The sequence below is a fragment of the Dasypus novemcinctus genome, chromosome 3 (genome assembly GCF_030445035.2).
Source record: "Dasypus novemcinctus isolate mDasNov1 chromosome 3, mDasNov1.1.hap2, whole genome shotgun sequence".
Classification (NCBI taxonomy): domain Eukaryota; kingdom Metazoa; phylum Chordata; class Mammalia; order Cingulata; family Dasypodidae; genus Dasypus; species Dasypus novemcinctus.
Genome location: NC_080675.1, coordinates 176,028,014 through 176,043,601, shown reverse-complemented (window position 1 = coordinate 176,043,601; position 15,588 = coordinate 176,028,014). Strand labels below are relative to the sequence as shown.

Below are 15,588 nucleotides of genomic sequence, written 5' to 3'. Positions count from 1 at the left end.
TGGGATCCCGGCAAGGCCCCACCCAGGCCTCGCTTCGGGGCGGGTGGGCTCAGGTAACGGGAAGCGGGTGTAGACTCAAAGGCCCCAACCGCCTTCACTGTTGTCCCCAGGCCCTGCTGACCTGCCAGGTAGCCGGCACTCCTGCTCTTCAGGATGCTAAAGGACCCCTGCTGCAAGCCTAGGTAAAGAGCCTATCTTCACCCACCGCAGGGGCCCCCAGCTTCCAGCCTCAACCACAGGAAAAAAGAATTTCACCACATTTCATAAGAAGCATACACGTGGGGGATGGGATGTGGCTCAAGCGGCTGAGCGTCTGCCTCCTGCTTGGGAGGTCCAGATTTGGTCCCGGTGCCTCCTAAAAACAGGAAAACAAGCAAGCAGGGAAGGAACCGGCCTGGGGGAGCCGATGTGGCTCAGTGGTTGAGCGCCGGGTTTCCCACGTGCAAGGTCCCAGGTTCCATCCCTGGCCCCGGTACCTTAAAAAGAAAAGAAAAACACACACACACCTCGCAAACCACTGATGACTGATAACCTCCAATCAATTAAGAAGCAATAGGTAAGAACAAATCATCCGGAAGAATGTAAAACCTCACTCCCTAATAACCTAAGACATGCAAATTAGAGTTAGCAACGGAGACCTACTGAGCTGCGTCCGCTGTAGGTGGTCAGTATTTGCCGAATGAGTGAACACAGCCATGAGTTAAATATATACATAATGCCCAGTTCTAGAGAGTCCTGTCAGAACTGATGTGTCCACTCACACACTGTGGCGCTGCAAATCGGTGAGTCCTTTTAGAAACAAGGTGGCAACACACAGTGAGGACCTGTGGAGGTGAAAGAGAAGGGCCCCGACCGGGCGTGCTGCGTTAGGCCCCGCTTCTGGATGGACGCACAGAGAACAGGAAGTTAGACTAGAAAGCCGGACCAGGTGCAGAAACCCGCCCACCTGGCGCCAGCAAAAGGTTCACCGCAAGGACGCAGAGCCGTCAGAACCCAGAACACCCTGAAGAGCCCAGGACCGCAGGGCGAGCCCCGACGCCCTGCCCACGTTCCTGAACTTTCCATCCAACTGCTTCACTGGTAAGGCCTTGCCATCAGGCTGGTCTCTCTGGAGAGGCGGGCAGGTCTGCCAGCCTGTGTGGGTGGGTTCCCCGGCCGGGCACCCTCTCTGGTCACACTGGCAGGCACCAGGTGAGGGGCGGCGGGAGAGGGGTGGGTCAGCATGCCCGCGGGGCAGCGAGCCTCTAGGTGGCCCAGGGGCCCCGGGAAGGAGATGCAGCTGGGGAGGCAGAGCTCAGACCCACCCGGACCTAACGGTCACACGGGGCCGGGTCTGACCGACTCTTCCCACCACGTCAACCTGTCAAGCAAGACGAGGGCCTGGTAACAGGACGGGAACATCTCACAGCCACGAGGACTTGAAGGCCACGCTGCAAAAGGGAAACCTCGTCACAATGGAATATGAAGTGTAAAAAGCCAGAAACAAGATTCTTTTTAGGCCAAGAAGGTAACTCTGTGAATATTACGTTCCGACAAGGACGCTTGGGCAAATGAAAATAACTTGAATACATGAAGTGGCGAATTAGGTTTCTTTTATGTAGATTTTTTTTTAATATTGAAGAATGGAAAGTAGTGGTATCAATTGTCTAATTACTTGACGTATTTTTTAAATAAATCAATTTTATTGATACATATAATAAGCATACAATTCATCAAAAGTGTACAATCAGTGGTGTTTGGTGTAATCATATGGTTGTGCATTCATCACTTCAATCATTATTAAAGAATTTTCATTATTTCAATTTAATAATAATACATCGATCTTTTAACACTGCTCTAATATTGTAATAAGAATTTCTGGTCTTATCCTGCAGCAGGCGCCGGGTCACTGGTGTCAGGTAGTGGGTCTGATCCTGCACTCGCTTAACTCAGCCTCACCCCTCGCCTAGGTCCTGGCCCTGGCAGCTTCTGTACTTAAAATCTTGATAATTTGTTGATGGATTTTTTACATTGATTTTTATTTCTAAAATATTGTATTAAGATATTATCTATATCAGAATATTCTTTCACGACCTAGAACAAATGTGCGTCACTATTACAAGGTGTTAATAATAGGAATGGGAAAAGATACACCTAATGCCAACTAGGCACTCTGGGTACAGGAATGTTGTAATCTTCTTTCAGTGGTATCGAAGGCACCCTACCCGAGCTAAGTGCTAATAACGGGGATTGAGGGGCACGGGGCCATGCAAAGGTTCGAGAATTGTGGTGGGGAGGGCACAACTCCGGGGCTGTACTGAGGGCCGCCGACCGTGCAGGCTGGATGGAGTGTGTGGTGTGTGAATGAAACTGCTTCAGGAAAGCAGTGTCTGTCTTGTACTCCGCGCCTGACCCTCTTCCATTTCTTGCCTGACTTGAGTGCCTCACCTGCCCCACTCTCGTCCCGGCCTGGCCAAACGCCACATTCTTCTGCAGGGCAGATAGAAGAATAATCACTAGACAGAGTCTCGTGAGGCAAAGAGAAGCCCAGCCTGGCGCTCCCGGAGGGGGCCAAGGGCCCCAGGCACACCGCTGACTGGGGCAACCCGCCGTCTTGAGGTCAACCCCACCAAAAAGCACTCACCCCAGCCCCGGGGGGGAAGAGACTCCGGCCCAGGCACTCGGTACAACCACGGGAGGGCAGAGCCGGCTGAAGGAGGGCCCCGCACATCCTCCCCTCTCCTGTGCAGCGAGAGAAGAGCCAAGAGAAAGCAACATTCTAGAAAGTCCTCGCAGGACACAAACACATCTCAGCTAAGAAGGAAAGGAGTCAGGGCGAAGTCACCTAAAATGCATGCCCAGGCCACGGGCTGCGAAAGCTCCATCAGGCATGAGGAGGAAGAGACCCCAAAAAACAAAGACAGGGCGTGTCCCCAAGCACCGTGCGACTGGACAACCATGAGTACAGGAAAAACTCTATCCCAGGGAAAACGTAGCCCAAGAGGAGTATGTGCTGGGGGCAGGCCGTTCTCCATTTGGACTTTCTGAGTTCTAGAACTCAAGATGAATTTTAATAAACAGCTCAAAGAGGAGATAAAAACCAAGTGGGGTTTTTTAACATGGCATACTTGAGAGTGAAGACACAAACTGACGCCCAAACCACCACCAACACAAAACTAAAAATAAGTTAACAATAGAAGACACATTTTCCCAAACTGACGGTGGGGGCGGGGGGGGGGGGGAGAAGCTGAATCTACCGTTGTCAGTGGAACATCATGTTCTATGAGAGGGGGAAAAAGAAAAATCAACACCAAAACCTTCCTGGGAGAAAACTCTGCTCAGGCTGAGGAAGCATCACCAGAATTTGCCATCTGACAGAAGGGAAGGAAAAGATGAAGGCCGGCCTCGGCCCTCCCAGTGGGCAACGCTGGCGAACTTGGTGCCCTGCAGTGCCAAGCCACATGAAGGCTGAGCACGACGGTGCCACCAAGGAGGGACTCTGTGTCACCCAGTAGAGTAGCGATATTAGGTAACTCAGAGAAGACTGGGAGAAGTTCATCAATTTCCTCAGCAGGACTAGCAGGGAGTTTATACTCTATTTAGTTGGTTTACTTAAAAAATAATAAGCTATACAGGAAACCACTGGAAACACGGCCATCAGAAGCCACGCTGCACGTGGATGAACTCCAAGGACGTCACGGTGAGTGAAAGAAGCCAGGCACAAAAGGAGCGCTCCCGGATTTCTCTTACAGGAAATACAGAGAAAAAGCAAATTCATACAGAAAGCAACAGTGGCCACCGGGGGGAGGGGGTAAGGTGGTGTGGTCGTGTGGAGTTGTACGTACCCCCAAAAACCACGGTAAGCGCCATCCAGTCCTGGGGTGTGAGCCCTAGGACCTTCTGATGAGGTGGCGTGAGCGGAGGTGCCGCCCAGCTGCATCAGGACGGGCCTTTATCCTCTGATGAAGCTTCCAGGGAGCGTCCGAGGAGCCCAGGGGAGAAGGAAGCCAGGGGAGGCCTCCAGGGCACTGCGTGCGGCATCCAGCCCCCGAGCGTCTTCTGGGAGAAAGCCTCGCCATGACACCTTTGTGGACTTCCAGCCAGCCTCAAGACCACGAGCCAGTCAGCTCCCACTGCTCACGCCAGCCCACCACGAGGTACTTGCTTTAGCATGAGGAAACTACGACGGGGGGAATGGGGAATTATTGCTAAATGGGGATCAAAAAAAAGTCTGGAATAGAGTGTGGGGAAAGGTCCACATATTGTCAAATGTACTTAATGTCAAAGAACTGCCCACTTAAAATGGTTAAAAAGATTTTTATGTTCTATATATTTTACCACAACTAAAAATAAAGGATTAAAAACAAAAACAAAAGGCCGAAGGGCACAAGGGTAAAGCAGAGTGGAGTGTGCATATGTATGTAACAAAGTTCTCAGGTTTTATCATGAGTCAAAAGGTATCATCCAAATTTATTAGATCAATAGGTATTAAAACTAACATGAAAGAATGAAAATAAATGTATATATATATTTACATTTTTTTTCCCTTAATCTACGACATTTTCTTTGCTCATCAATATGCAAATTGCACAGGGCTCTGCAGGACGGCTCGTCTCCGCTCCACTTGGTGGCAGCTGGGCTGGCCTGCAGGCTGGTGCTGGCGGGGACGCGCCCGTGGCTGCTCACTCCCATGGGCTGGAAACCTGGAGCTCCCCAGGCATCCACTGCCCCTCTGAGGCCTCCATGTGGTCTTTCCAGTAAGGCGGCTTCAGGGTAGCCAGTTAAGGTATGTTTTTTATCTATAAATTGGCCAACGTGATGGCCAGTGTTGGCCAGGATCTGAGAGACTCGATTGCTGGTGAGAGTGTAAATTCACACAACCCTTAAGAGGGAAATTTAGCAATATATGCCAAAATGGTGAATTTCTTTACTGTTTGTTCCAGCAATTCCACTACTAAAAATACAAACAAAAGTTTACCAAGACATTTTGTACAAATGTTCCACTGATGTATGGTAAGCAAGAGCAAAAATACCGAAAACTCAAGTGTCCACCAGAAGTACCTGGTTCAACCCCTGCTGGCCCCTGCTGCTTCCAGGCCACGTCAACTACGGTCTTAAGTGCTGTAATACCCTCCCAACTCATCCCTCACGCCCACGGGGGTTCCTTTCCACTCGATTCTTCAGTGCACACTGGACTGTCTCTCCCCCACACCACTGCTGCTTAACATCCCAAATTCCTTCGGACCCCGAGCTAGACTGTGTGTGCCTGCTCACCTCTCCAGCCCTTTCTGTATCACGCTAGCCTGCTCACTGGCTTCTTGTAGTCTCACTCGGCTCCTGCCAGCCACAGGGCCTTTGCATGGATAGTCTCCTGTGGATTACTCTAGTCTGCCTCTCCTCCTCCTGTCAAGAAGTGCCTCTGACCACCCCGAGGTAAGCGCCTCCCTGCAATGTACCCTTTGAGTACTGTATTCTTCTTTACGCTTCTAACAGTTGAATATCACAAGGGCAGAGGCTCCATCTACACTGTCCCTGGCACCTAGTAGTATCTGGCACATACGTGTGCCAGCACATTCCACAGGAAACAATGAGATCTGTATGCCTTTATACAGAAAGATTTCTCAGTGGAGACAAGGTACAGAGCAATGTGCTCCCTGTGGTGTAATTTCAACTAAACCATCCACTGGGCGGTTTTGCTACAGATGACCAAAAAACAAAAAAGCTGCCGTAAGTAGAAGAAGTGGACTTACTGAGTCTAGAAACTGAGAACAGCCAAGGACAGGGCTTGTTTCAGACGCGGCTGATACTCCCAGGAGCCAGGCTCTCTCCCTGCTTCTCCTCACCGCCTGGGCATCCACCCTTTCAAGGGGGCAAGACAGCTCCAGACACACATCCACCCCGGCCCCAACTGCACAGCAAACCCAGAACAGCTCCTCCTAGGGCAGGGCCAGCAAACTCCTCCCATGCCTATGGCCTGCACCCACATCACAGAGGCTTTGCCCCTGGAGTGGAAGTGGCCTGGAGGCTGGGGGGTACTGCAGGACAAAGACCCATCTATCCGAAGCACAGAACTGAGGAAGGAGGGGATGGCTCACGAGAGGGAACTCTGAGTGGTCACTGAAATAAAAGGAAGCAGACGCTACAAGGTCAAACAAATACACAACACTAGCAGCTGGAAATGTACTTTTTTTCTTAAGAAATATTAACAGAGAATTCCACTGGGACAAAGGAGCAGGGATGTAGTGGGTATATATATTTTACACTTGGTACCTTTATCATTAAAATTGTTTACCCATGTATATGATGCTGCTTTTTTTTCTAATTGCAACTGAAATTTTTTCAAACATTTTTAGTTCTTAAAAACTGTACATAAATTCCCTAACTCTTATTCAGAGTAGGTTTCAACATGTGAACAGCAAAATCAGACATCAACAGGTAGCATTATTATATTAGTACCATACAAAAACACCAGATTTAGGCACTTTATCAAACACAAATGCTTAAAAATAAAGGCGGTTACCCAATCCTCTGCTGCACCCCATTGCTATTTACACACTTTAAAAAACTGTCACATTAATTGGAACGTATGCACACTTAACACAGCATTCCTCTTTTCTAATTGAGGAAACAAAATTGGAACAAGCTCTGAACCTCCCAGACCACATAAAATCTGCCACAGACCAACAGTTTGCTCTAACGGACAAGAGGAATCCAAGTCAAAGAAATTCAAAGTTAACACTAAGGATTCCCAGGTTTTGTTATTTTCTGCTGTCTGCATTTTCTGCATAGATTGTAGATCTTTTCTTCTGGCTTCCTGATTGTATATTTAGGCTTTAGAGCTCCCTGCAGTGCTCCAACAGCACGTTCTAACTTCACATCTAGACATAATACACATACATAGTATAGTAATAAAAATGATGTCTGCAACGAGAAATTTTACTCCATTAAGTCAGAGTTTTAAAGGCTTGTCTGATTAGGAACTGGTATCCCTTTTGCTTAACAGAAATAAAGAAAAAAGCACTGGCACAGCAGGTCATCCTACAGAACAGGTGTGACGAGAGGGGGATGGTACCGTGCTCAGTTCCAGGACACAAATCCACAGCAGAATCAATGACTCACCAAATTTAAATGGGAAAAGGCAACACAAGTTTCCATTCGAGGTGATTTTCTAGCAAACACTAATTTGTCAGTGTCCAATATTAATTAGAAAGCCTCTGTCATCTGTCATGATACCTTTTAAAACAGTAATTCTTATTTTAAGCACAAACTGGCCATGTGGTAGACCTTTTCTAGAAGAAACTAGACTTCCGTCCAATGTGTGGTTTTCCAAGCCTGCTCCACCCCCACGAGCCCTCGCAGAGCTCTCTGTCCTGGCTGCGCCTCTGCTGGCGCCGCGGCTGCCCCGTTACAGGTCTTCTCTTCTACTCCCAGCTCGGTTATCTTCCTTTGAAGCCTGAGATTTTGGATCTCCCTCCTTCTTCTTTTTGCTCTTCCCGTGCTTCGTGCTGTTTTTCTCTTTGCCGCCTCCTCCTTTGCCAGGGTAGACCTGGCCCTCCAGGGTTACTTCAGCACACCTGTCTTGATTGACCAAAAAGTCTTTGATCTCCCAGGCATAGCCCCCATCGCGAAGCATGAAGATAGCACGGTCGGATCCCACAATAAACCTTGAAGAGACGCAATCACACAGTCAGTGCACGTGAAGCTGCTAACAGGTCAGAGTGATTCTGTGGCACTTAAAGCAAAGCAGTTTAATTTTATGTGACTATAGAACAAAGCAATTCTATTTTTCCAAGGCCTAGAATCTACTGACATTAAACAAGTGAAAGTCCTAGCTCACTGAACTATTTAACACATTAACTAAGATCAAACTAGCAAGAGACGCAGGAGGCCCCTTTGTGCTACAAAAGGATGCTCGTGTCAAGAGCATTAGGAAGAGCTCCCTAAAACGCCACAGAGGTGCCCGGGTGTGTGTGCGCACGCATGCACAGCGATGGTGGCAAGGAGGCGGCTTTCATTTTATCGATCTATATTCTGAGTCGCTAGTTAAGGCTTTGTTGGACAAAAGACTTCTGCTGATAAAGGCTGAAAACCTTTGATTTAAACTGGATCACGGTAAGAGACCATGAAGGGCTCGGAAGTCATTCAGCTACTGACTGAGAGAAACCCCACCCCTGAGGTTAGCAGCCAAAAGGAAGTTGAGTACATCCACACTCAACAGGCCTCAAGGAGCAAAAAGGAAGAGAGCAGGGTCTGGGTGGACCCTGCATGTGACCAGGGGGCACGATTCCTCTGTTCTTGGGGAGTCTTCTGTCTATACCATTCCACAGGGACCAGTGGGACCTCCAAGCCAAAACATGCAATTGTTCTCTTTAAGGCTCTACTCAGGCTAACTAAAGCATTCTGCCATCCAAGACGCTCTAAGTCAGGGACTCTTAACCTTTTTTGTTCCACAGACCCCTCTGCCAGGCAGCTGAAATGAATACTATAGTAATTTATTTATTACATACATTCATAAGTGAAGGAAATGCTGGATTTCAGTTAGAGGTCTGAGAAAATAAAGATAATAAGTACATGTTTTGCAGTTCAATCTCACAGACCCCTTGAAATCCTTCCACAGATGATTTGGGGGTCTGTGGACCCCTGGGTAAGAACCCCTGCTCTAAGTACTCCTTTCATTCCTTTTCTTTTTTTTTTTTAGTTTTTCTTTCTAAACTATTTGAAAACACTACATTTTAGAACTACTGTTGCAGGAGAATAAAGGAGATTCCTTAAAATTATGTCCTAAGGTCCACATTCAGCCATGAAAACTGGGTCCCTTCACATTAATTATTGGTTATCAATCTGATCCAAAGCTTTATCAACGCACAGAGGTATACATAAAAGCATTCTCCATCAAGCAGAGACCTTCTAAAGGAAGCAAACTGTCAAACTGTAACTAATTTGCTCCTCTCTAGGGGATAGGTCATACATTACAACTTGGTGCTCAAATGAAATAAAAGCTAAAGATACAAAGATGAAGAAAGCTTCAGGATCAAATGAGATGTTATTTAAAAAAAAAACAACAAAAAAAAAATCTTATTAGCTTTGCCCAGTAATGAATGTTCTTCTTTAAAGAAAAAAATTAACAATTAATTTAAAAGAAGAAATTCTACATAAGAGGTTAGAGCACCAGTCTCATTCTTTTGTTGGAATCATCATTTGGTTGTAGCCAATGGCTTATCTCTACTATGTGAGCAGAGCAAGATGTTCATCATTACTGCTCATTAGGAAGTAACTGCTGTTTTGGCAGTGACATAACTCTCAAACTCAAGCCATGAGAGTGATCTACAAAATGTATGCATTTATAAAATCCGTTATTTCAGGGTTTTCAGCTACAAGAAGATATGATATATACTTCAGATGTCTTCTGCTAGTCCTGCCAAAGCATTTTCCATTCTGGAATCTCAATGACTGGTCAGGGTATTATAATGCTCTTTATGAGAATAGTCAGGTGCAGCAAGGACAAGGGGCATTAGATGAATGAAAGACATTTCAGTCCTCTCAGGCCTCAGAACAGAGAGCAGCAGCAGCCCTGCAAGGTCACACAGGGAAACAGATCAGAAGCGTAAGCTCAGCCAGGCAGGCACGAAGCAAAGGGGACCACGGACCTGGGGGTTAGGCCAAATGTTAGAGAGGTGGCGCTGTGGCAGTTGGTCAAGCAAGAGCGGTGGCTGGGGAGTGCGTACCTGACTCTCACAGGACTGTAAAGCCAGGTGGGACGTGGGGGGGAGCGGGAGACGCTGTTTATCTAGTGGAGTGGGGACTTACAACGCTGAACAAGTAGGACAGTGCAAAGCCCCTCAAAGCCCCTATTTTATTTTAATTCACTGCAGTTGGTGTCCAGATGTTTTGACTGCAGAAATTTGAGAATATGTAACTGCTCAGTCATACAAAACTAAGTCATTCTGAAACAAACTACTATATGAATGAATCTGGGACTATCTCTATGAAATAGGTATATCCTTTTCAGTATTATTAAAAAAAAAAAAGCACTAATGTTTTTTGAATGACGTTGTCAGTATGAAAGGACTGCCAAGCTAAGAGCACATCATTAAAATGACAACAGAGCTGCTCCAAATGAGACAGATACGAAAGGCAGAAGTCCACAACCTAGAGATGGGGACAAAACTTTATCTATCAAAATCATCAAAATTTTAAACTTTAGAAAGTTTACAGAACAGCAGAGACTAAAACCAACTCCTCTGAAAGGCACATATTTCAGTCTGCCTGCTGACAAGTGGCCATAAGAACCCACTGTGTCTAAGACTTCAGTAGAATTGTTCTGGTAGAACACGGCTCCCTATCTCAAGCCTCAAACTGGTAAGCACCATTCTCAGGCCCCAGATTTGTGTTACCAGTTACACCAACCTACGGAGATGTTATTGAAAAGACCTAAGTTAGATTATTTCACTTAGGAAATCTCTGTAGCACAGAGCAAGCAGAAATATGTATAGATGTACTTATCGAACCCAGAGTACTACTTACAAGTTTGTCAAGTTGAAAAAGAGGAGAAAGAGGAAAAGAAGAAGAAATTCTCGATAGGAAAGGGCTAGGGCCCTTGGGAAGTACTGCCAGCCAGGTCGCACTGCCAGGGCCTAAGCTAATGACCCAGGGCAGACTACAATTCTCTCAGCAGCGCTGTCAGCACTTTACCTCTGGACATCGTAGTTGGCGTTGAAAAGACTGCCCTGCCAGAGGCCCGTGATCTCCTCAGTCTCCTTCTCGCTGGGGCTTCCTGACACAGTAGCAAACATCATCAGTGTCTTCCCTTTCTTGGTCATCTTCAGGATGCTCTCGGGCTTGCTGGGATCTAGCTGCGAGAAGTCAATAGGGGCCGAGGGTCTTTTGTGCTCTGGAAGATCTCCTTCTTCTATGTCATCATCTTTCTGTGGGGGTGGGGAAAAGCAATTGAACCTTTGGTCAGAAACGCGCTTTTCAACCGCGACAGGCAAAAACGTCTGCGTATGTCAGGTGCACGGATCTGACCTAAGATACTAGAGGAGAAGGGGTTTTCTCCTCTACTCAGCTATCAAGCAAAGTCCGAGTTTCAGCTAAGCCTTTCTCTACCCTTCAGTTCAGAACACCCCCCACAATGAGGCCGTGCCACCTCCAAGCAGGCCTTCTTGAAGCAGACAGCCCCCGCCAACCTGGCAGCGACTGCAGGCCACGGACTGAGTTTGACAGAATGCTTCAAGCCCAACTATTTCTTTGAAGTTAATATACAACAACTCAAGATAGGCAATTTTTAATTTTAAAAAAATCCTCCAAATTCTCAAGATAGCAGCAGAGTGGGCTGCACAATTTACATGCAAAACTCAAATGAACTGGGAGAAATCACTTCACACCTACTGAGATGGCAATCCTCAAAAAGACAATAACAAGTGTTGGCAAGGATATTGAGAAATGGGAACCCTGATACACTCCTGGTAGGATTGCAAAATGGTGCAGCCACTTGAGGAAAGCCTGACCGGTCTAATAAGGATAACAGAGTTCTCACGTGACCCAGCAATTCGCGCCCCAGGACATACCCAAGGAACATGAACCCATGTAAAAACTGGCAAGTGAAGGCTCACAGTATTGGCAACTGTAACAGCCCAAAAGTAGAAAACAACTCAAATGTCCATCAACTGATGAGTGGATAAATAAAAGGTGGTATATACATACTCAGCAATAAAAAAGAATGAAGGGCTGACAAATGCCTCACAAAAGAATACTGTGGGGGAAAAAAACAAGGCTCAAGCAGTCGGGCACCCACCTACCACATGGGAGGTCCCGGGTTCAGTTCCCGGTGCCTCCTAAAGAAGACAAACAAGACAGTGAGCTGGCGCAACAGGCTGGCACAGCAAGCTGATGCAACCGAGAGACACAACAAGCAGGGAGCAGAAATGGCTCAGTTAGGTGCCTCCCTCCCACATGTGAGGTCCAGGGTTCAGATCCTTGGTTCAGTTCCCAGTGCCTCCTAAAAAGAAGACAAATATACAACGAACAGACACAGCACAAGCAATGGGGGATGATAAATAAATCTGATTTAAAACAAACAAACAAAAAGCATACTATGAGATAGATTCCAGTTATATGAGAGGTCCAGAAGAGACAGATCTGCAGATGCAGAAAGAGCAGCGGTTGCCTAGCTAGGGCTGGGGTTTGGAGGGAAGAACAGGGTGGGGAGAGGGGCCCGGGGGGAGGGTTTGCTAAAGAGTATGGAGTATGGGGTTTCTATATTTATGGGGTGATGAAAACATTCTAAAATTGAATGTGGTGATAGATGCACAACTCTCAGAATATACTAAAAACCCTTGAAATGTACACTTCAGTGCCTGAAGTCTATGGTATAAAGTGTATCTTCATCAAGCTATTACTCCCCCCAAAAAACTAAAATCAAACAAAAAGCCCCCCATCACTCTTACATAGTCCTCTTGCACAGTGAAAGGCCATAAGATGTTGGCAGATAAACCAACAACAATGTACTGTATTTTTTAAAAATGTTTTTTATAAAAGATAGGAGGAATTCTAAAGCAGTTCTTGCAGGTGATCTGTATTTACATCGGATCTGGACTTTTGTTTCGGCTGCACGTAACCAGGTGTTGACCTTGGAGAGGATCCCTTACTCCTTGAGGCTTGTCTCCTTCATCCATAAAACAAAGAGCAGAGCCAGGTGGCCTTTGTGACCACACATAGCACACCGACTTTCTCCTCAATCTCCTCATCCCCTCGAGGGACCCGCTTCCTCCTCGTTTCTCTCTGAAGGGGCTGTCAACAGTGGCCTATAGCGGGGGCATTGCCGGCTGAGGGCTCCGGTTCAGCTTCCAGCTCCAACATCAAAGTGTGTGGCCTTGAGCAAGTGACTTAAACCATGTGAACTGAACTTTCAGCCCTCTTGGCCACAATTCCACCTGTGTCTGTCAAATTCCAATACAGCTCAACTCCCCTTTTCTGCAAATCTCTTTCTTCCACACAGCCCCCTATGATCCTTGATAACACACGTGCTACCGTCTGCTGAGGACCTGCTATACTCCAGGCACTTCACAACTGTGTGAGGATGCACTACATACAAGACAAGGCTCTGAGAAGGAGAAAGCATCCACGCACAGCCACATGCCCGGAGGAGTGACGCTGACGTGCAAACCCACACTGCTGATTCCAAATCCCCCAATCTGCCCTTCCCATTACATCTGGTTGAACCCAGGCAGCCCAAGCCTCCAGCTGTGCTGTTCTTCCGGGTCCAGGGCTCCATCCTCAGCTCATGCTGCTCCATGAGGAACATGCTTCTCCCACATTTCCCTTGGCCTTCTAAAACGCCATTTCCTCCATGAAGCCCCTCCTCGGGATTCCCACAGCATTTCCTTTCTTTTTTTAGAGCACTCAGCAATTTCTGCTTTGCATTTTGGCCATTTCTGTTTTACCTCCTGTTCCTGTTGGTTGAAGCCCTCGTTCATCTCTGCAGCACTCCCTTTCTCTGCCTCTGGGACTGAGAATTTCCAGGGTAGGATTCCTCCTAAGCTAGTGTTTTCACTTTGGCAGATTGAAAAGCTTCACTTACTAGGGTCCAAGAGGAGACTGGGAGATGGTGAATGGGGAAGGAATTGCTCCCCCAAGTTCCCTTTTCATTACTGGTCTGTACATGCTTAAACCTACCCTAATCTTTCCCCACCAGCTGCAGAAATAGATGAAAACACAGATCTGCTTTCTTCTAATGAACTGCATCAAGTAGCATGTTAAATTCCTGTCTGAAAGCCTCTACCAAACACACACAAAACCTTGTGATTACTGTTACACTAGGCATTGCCAAAAAAGCAACCTTCTCTGTTATGTAAAGGAGAGAGAACCGATGAATCACAAAATAACAAAACTTCAGTGTTGGAAGGAATCTTAGGGATCATCCTGTAAACCCTTCTCATTTTACAGATAAGGAAACTGAGGCCCAGAAAGGAGACCCGACCTGCCCAAGGCTACACAGTGAGGGAGAACCCAAGCTTCTGATTTCCATCCAAACCAACCAGAACAGAACACCCACTTTCGGAAGGGAGGAAAGGCTGCAGAATGTTTTTGACCAATGAATTCATTAAAAGCTTATTATACACTCCCTCTCCAACTCCAGTGGATCCAAGTAACAAACCACAAAACGTACTCACAAAAAGCAAAGCTTCGCTCCTTTAAAGGAAAAACAGAGTTCCATGACAGAGCCACTCATCTATTACCCGCCTCCAAAAAAGTCACCCACAAAAATTACAAAACACCCAGCAGAGAAATATGTCAGAAGCCTGAAATCCTGACTTCCGATGGAAGAACTACCAAAGCTGGGATGATTTTCGACAAGTAGAGTTGAAAAGGTCTCTCTCCTCATTTGCAGGGCTCACTGAGCACGGGGACCAGCGCAGAGGCGACCAAAGTACAGAAGAGAAAGTGGGACAGGATGGTGAGAGGCTGAGCCGTGACAGGCGTGGCCCTAGAAATGATGGCAGAAAGCAGATTCTGGGACCAAACGCCTGGCGCGGGGGTCCGCAGGGCGTGAGGGAGTCAAAGGGCGCACGGACGGTCAGTGGCGGCTGGGCCGGGGGGCGGGGGCAGGGCAGTAAGGACTCCTGGCATAAGGTAGACAGAATGTTACGGGGTCAGGAGGTACCGAGACGGAGATCAGACGGGAGCCAGAACTAAAGTAGAGGGCCAGGGGGAGAGGAGCCCGGGGCAGAGAAGAGCCGGGAAGACGAGCGCGCGTCGCGAACCTCCCACTGTTCCAGGAGCCGCGCCATGTCTGCATCATTGTAATCGCGAATATCCTTTTTCTTCTTCCCGGCGGGTGGAGGAGCCTTGCCGGGCGTCGCGGCCGGGTCCTCAGCCGCGCCGGCGGGAGGCGGTAGCAGCAGCGGAGGCAGCAGCAGGTCAAAAGCACAAAGCAGGCCGAGGGCGGCGAGGGCCCAGCTGGAGGCCGCCATTTTCGCCGCAAAGCGCCGCGCCGCCGCGGCTATAAGGCCTGCGCGAGCCGCCCGGGCCCGCCCCTGCCGCAGCCGGCCCGGGGCCCCGCCCCCTCACGTGCCTCCAAGCCCCGCCTCCACGGGCGGCAGGTCCCCGCGGCCCCGCCCCCCGGCCTGCGCGAGCCGCCCGGCCCCGCCCCTGCCGCAGCCGGCCCGGGGCCCCGTCCCTCACGTGCCTCCAAACCCCGCCTCCGCGGGCGGCAGGTCCCCGCGGCCCCGCCCCCCGGCCTGCGCGAGCCGCCCGGCTCCGCCTCACTTCCTGCAGGACTCGCTCCAGGAGGCCACGCCCCTCCGCCATCTTGGCCCCGCCCTGCCCCGGTTCCTCCCCTTGGGCCGACTGGAGCTTTCTGCGCTGGCTCAGGACGGCTCTGAGTGCCCTTTTCCGTTTTCTGTCAGAGGCCGGCCTTATTCTCGCTAACGCGCGGGTCGAGTCCCAAAGTTCCCCTCAGGAGTCGTCACAGCGCCCCTGGAGGCCTCAGTTTCCTCGCCTTTGGAAAGAACTGGAGCTGGGAGTTCTGGGTAGACCGCAGGCTCTAAGAAAGCCCGTTTCAGAGTGTCAAACGTTTCCCCTCAATCTCCCGCACTTTCCTCTGCGATC

The 15,588-nt window shown here is 48.6% G+C and overlaps 1 protein-coding gene across 1 annotated transcript; it reads right to left on the bottom strand.

Moving 5' to 3' along the window:
• Positions 1-1,662: 1,662 nt before the first annotated feature.
• On the bottom strand, positions 1,663-15,044 carry MESD (mesoderm development LRP chaperone). Its single transcript, XM_004480678.5, has 3 exons — positions 14,742-15,044; positions 10,672-10,904; positions 1,663-7,643 (listed from the first exon to the last, which is right to left on the bottom strand). The coding sequence occupies exons 1-3, from the start codon at positions 14,949-14,951 to the stop codon at positions 7,385-7,387; spliced, it is 702 nt and encodes a 233-aa protein (XP_004480735.1). The 5' UTR covers positions 14,952-15,044; the 3' UTR covers positions 1,663-7,384.
• Positions 15,045-15,588: the final 544 nt, after the last annotated feature.

What these genes read in the sequence shown, in the direction of transcription:
- MESD (XM_004480678.5), bottom strand. Translation starts at nt 14,951, where the DNA reads ATGGCGGCCTCCAGCTGGGCCCTCGCCGCCCTCGGCCTGCTTTGTGCT. An exon ending in GGCTCCTGGAACAGTGGGAG is followed by an intron (nt 10,905 to 14,741) that starts GTTCGCGACGCG and finishes CCACCCCCACAG; the next exon opens with AAAGATGATGACATAGAAGA. An exon ending in GCCAACTACGATGTCCAGAG is followed by an intron (nt 7,644 to 10,671) that starts GTAAAGTGCTGA and finishes CGTCTCTTCAAG; the next exon opens with GTTTATTGTGGGATCCGACC.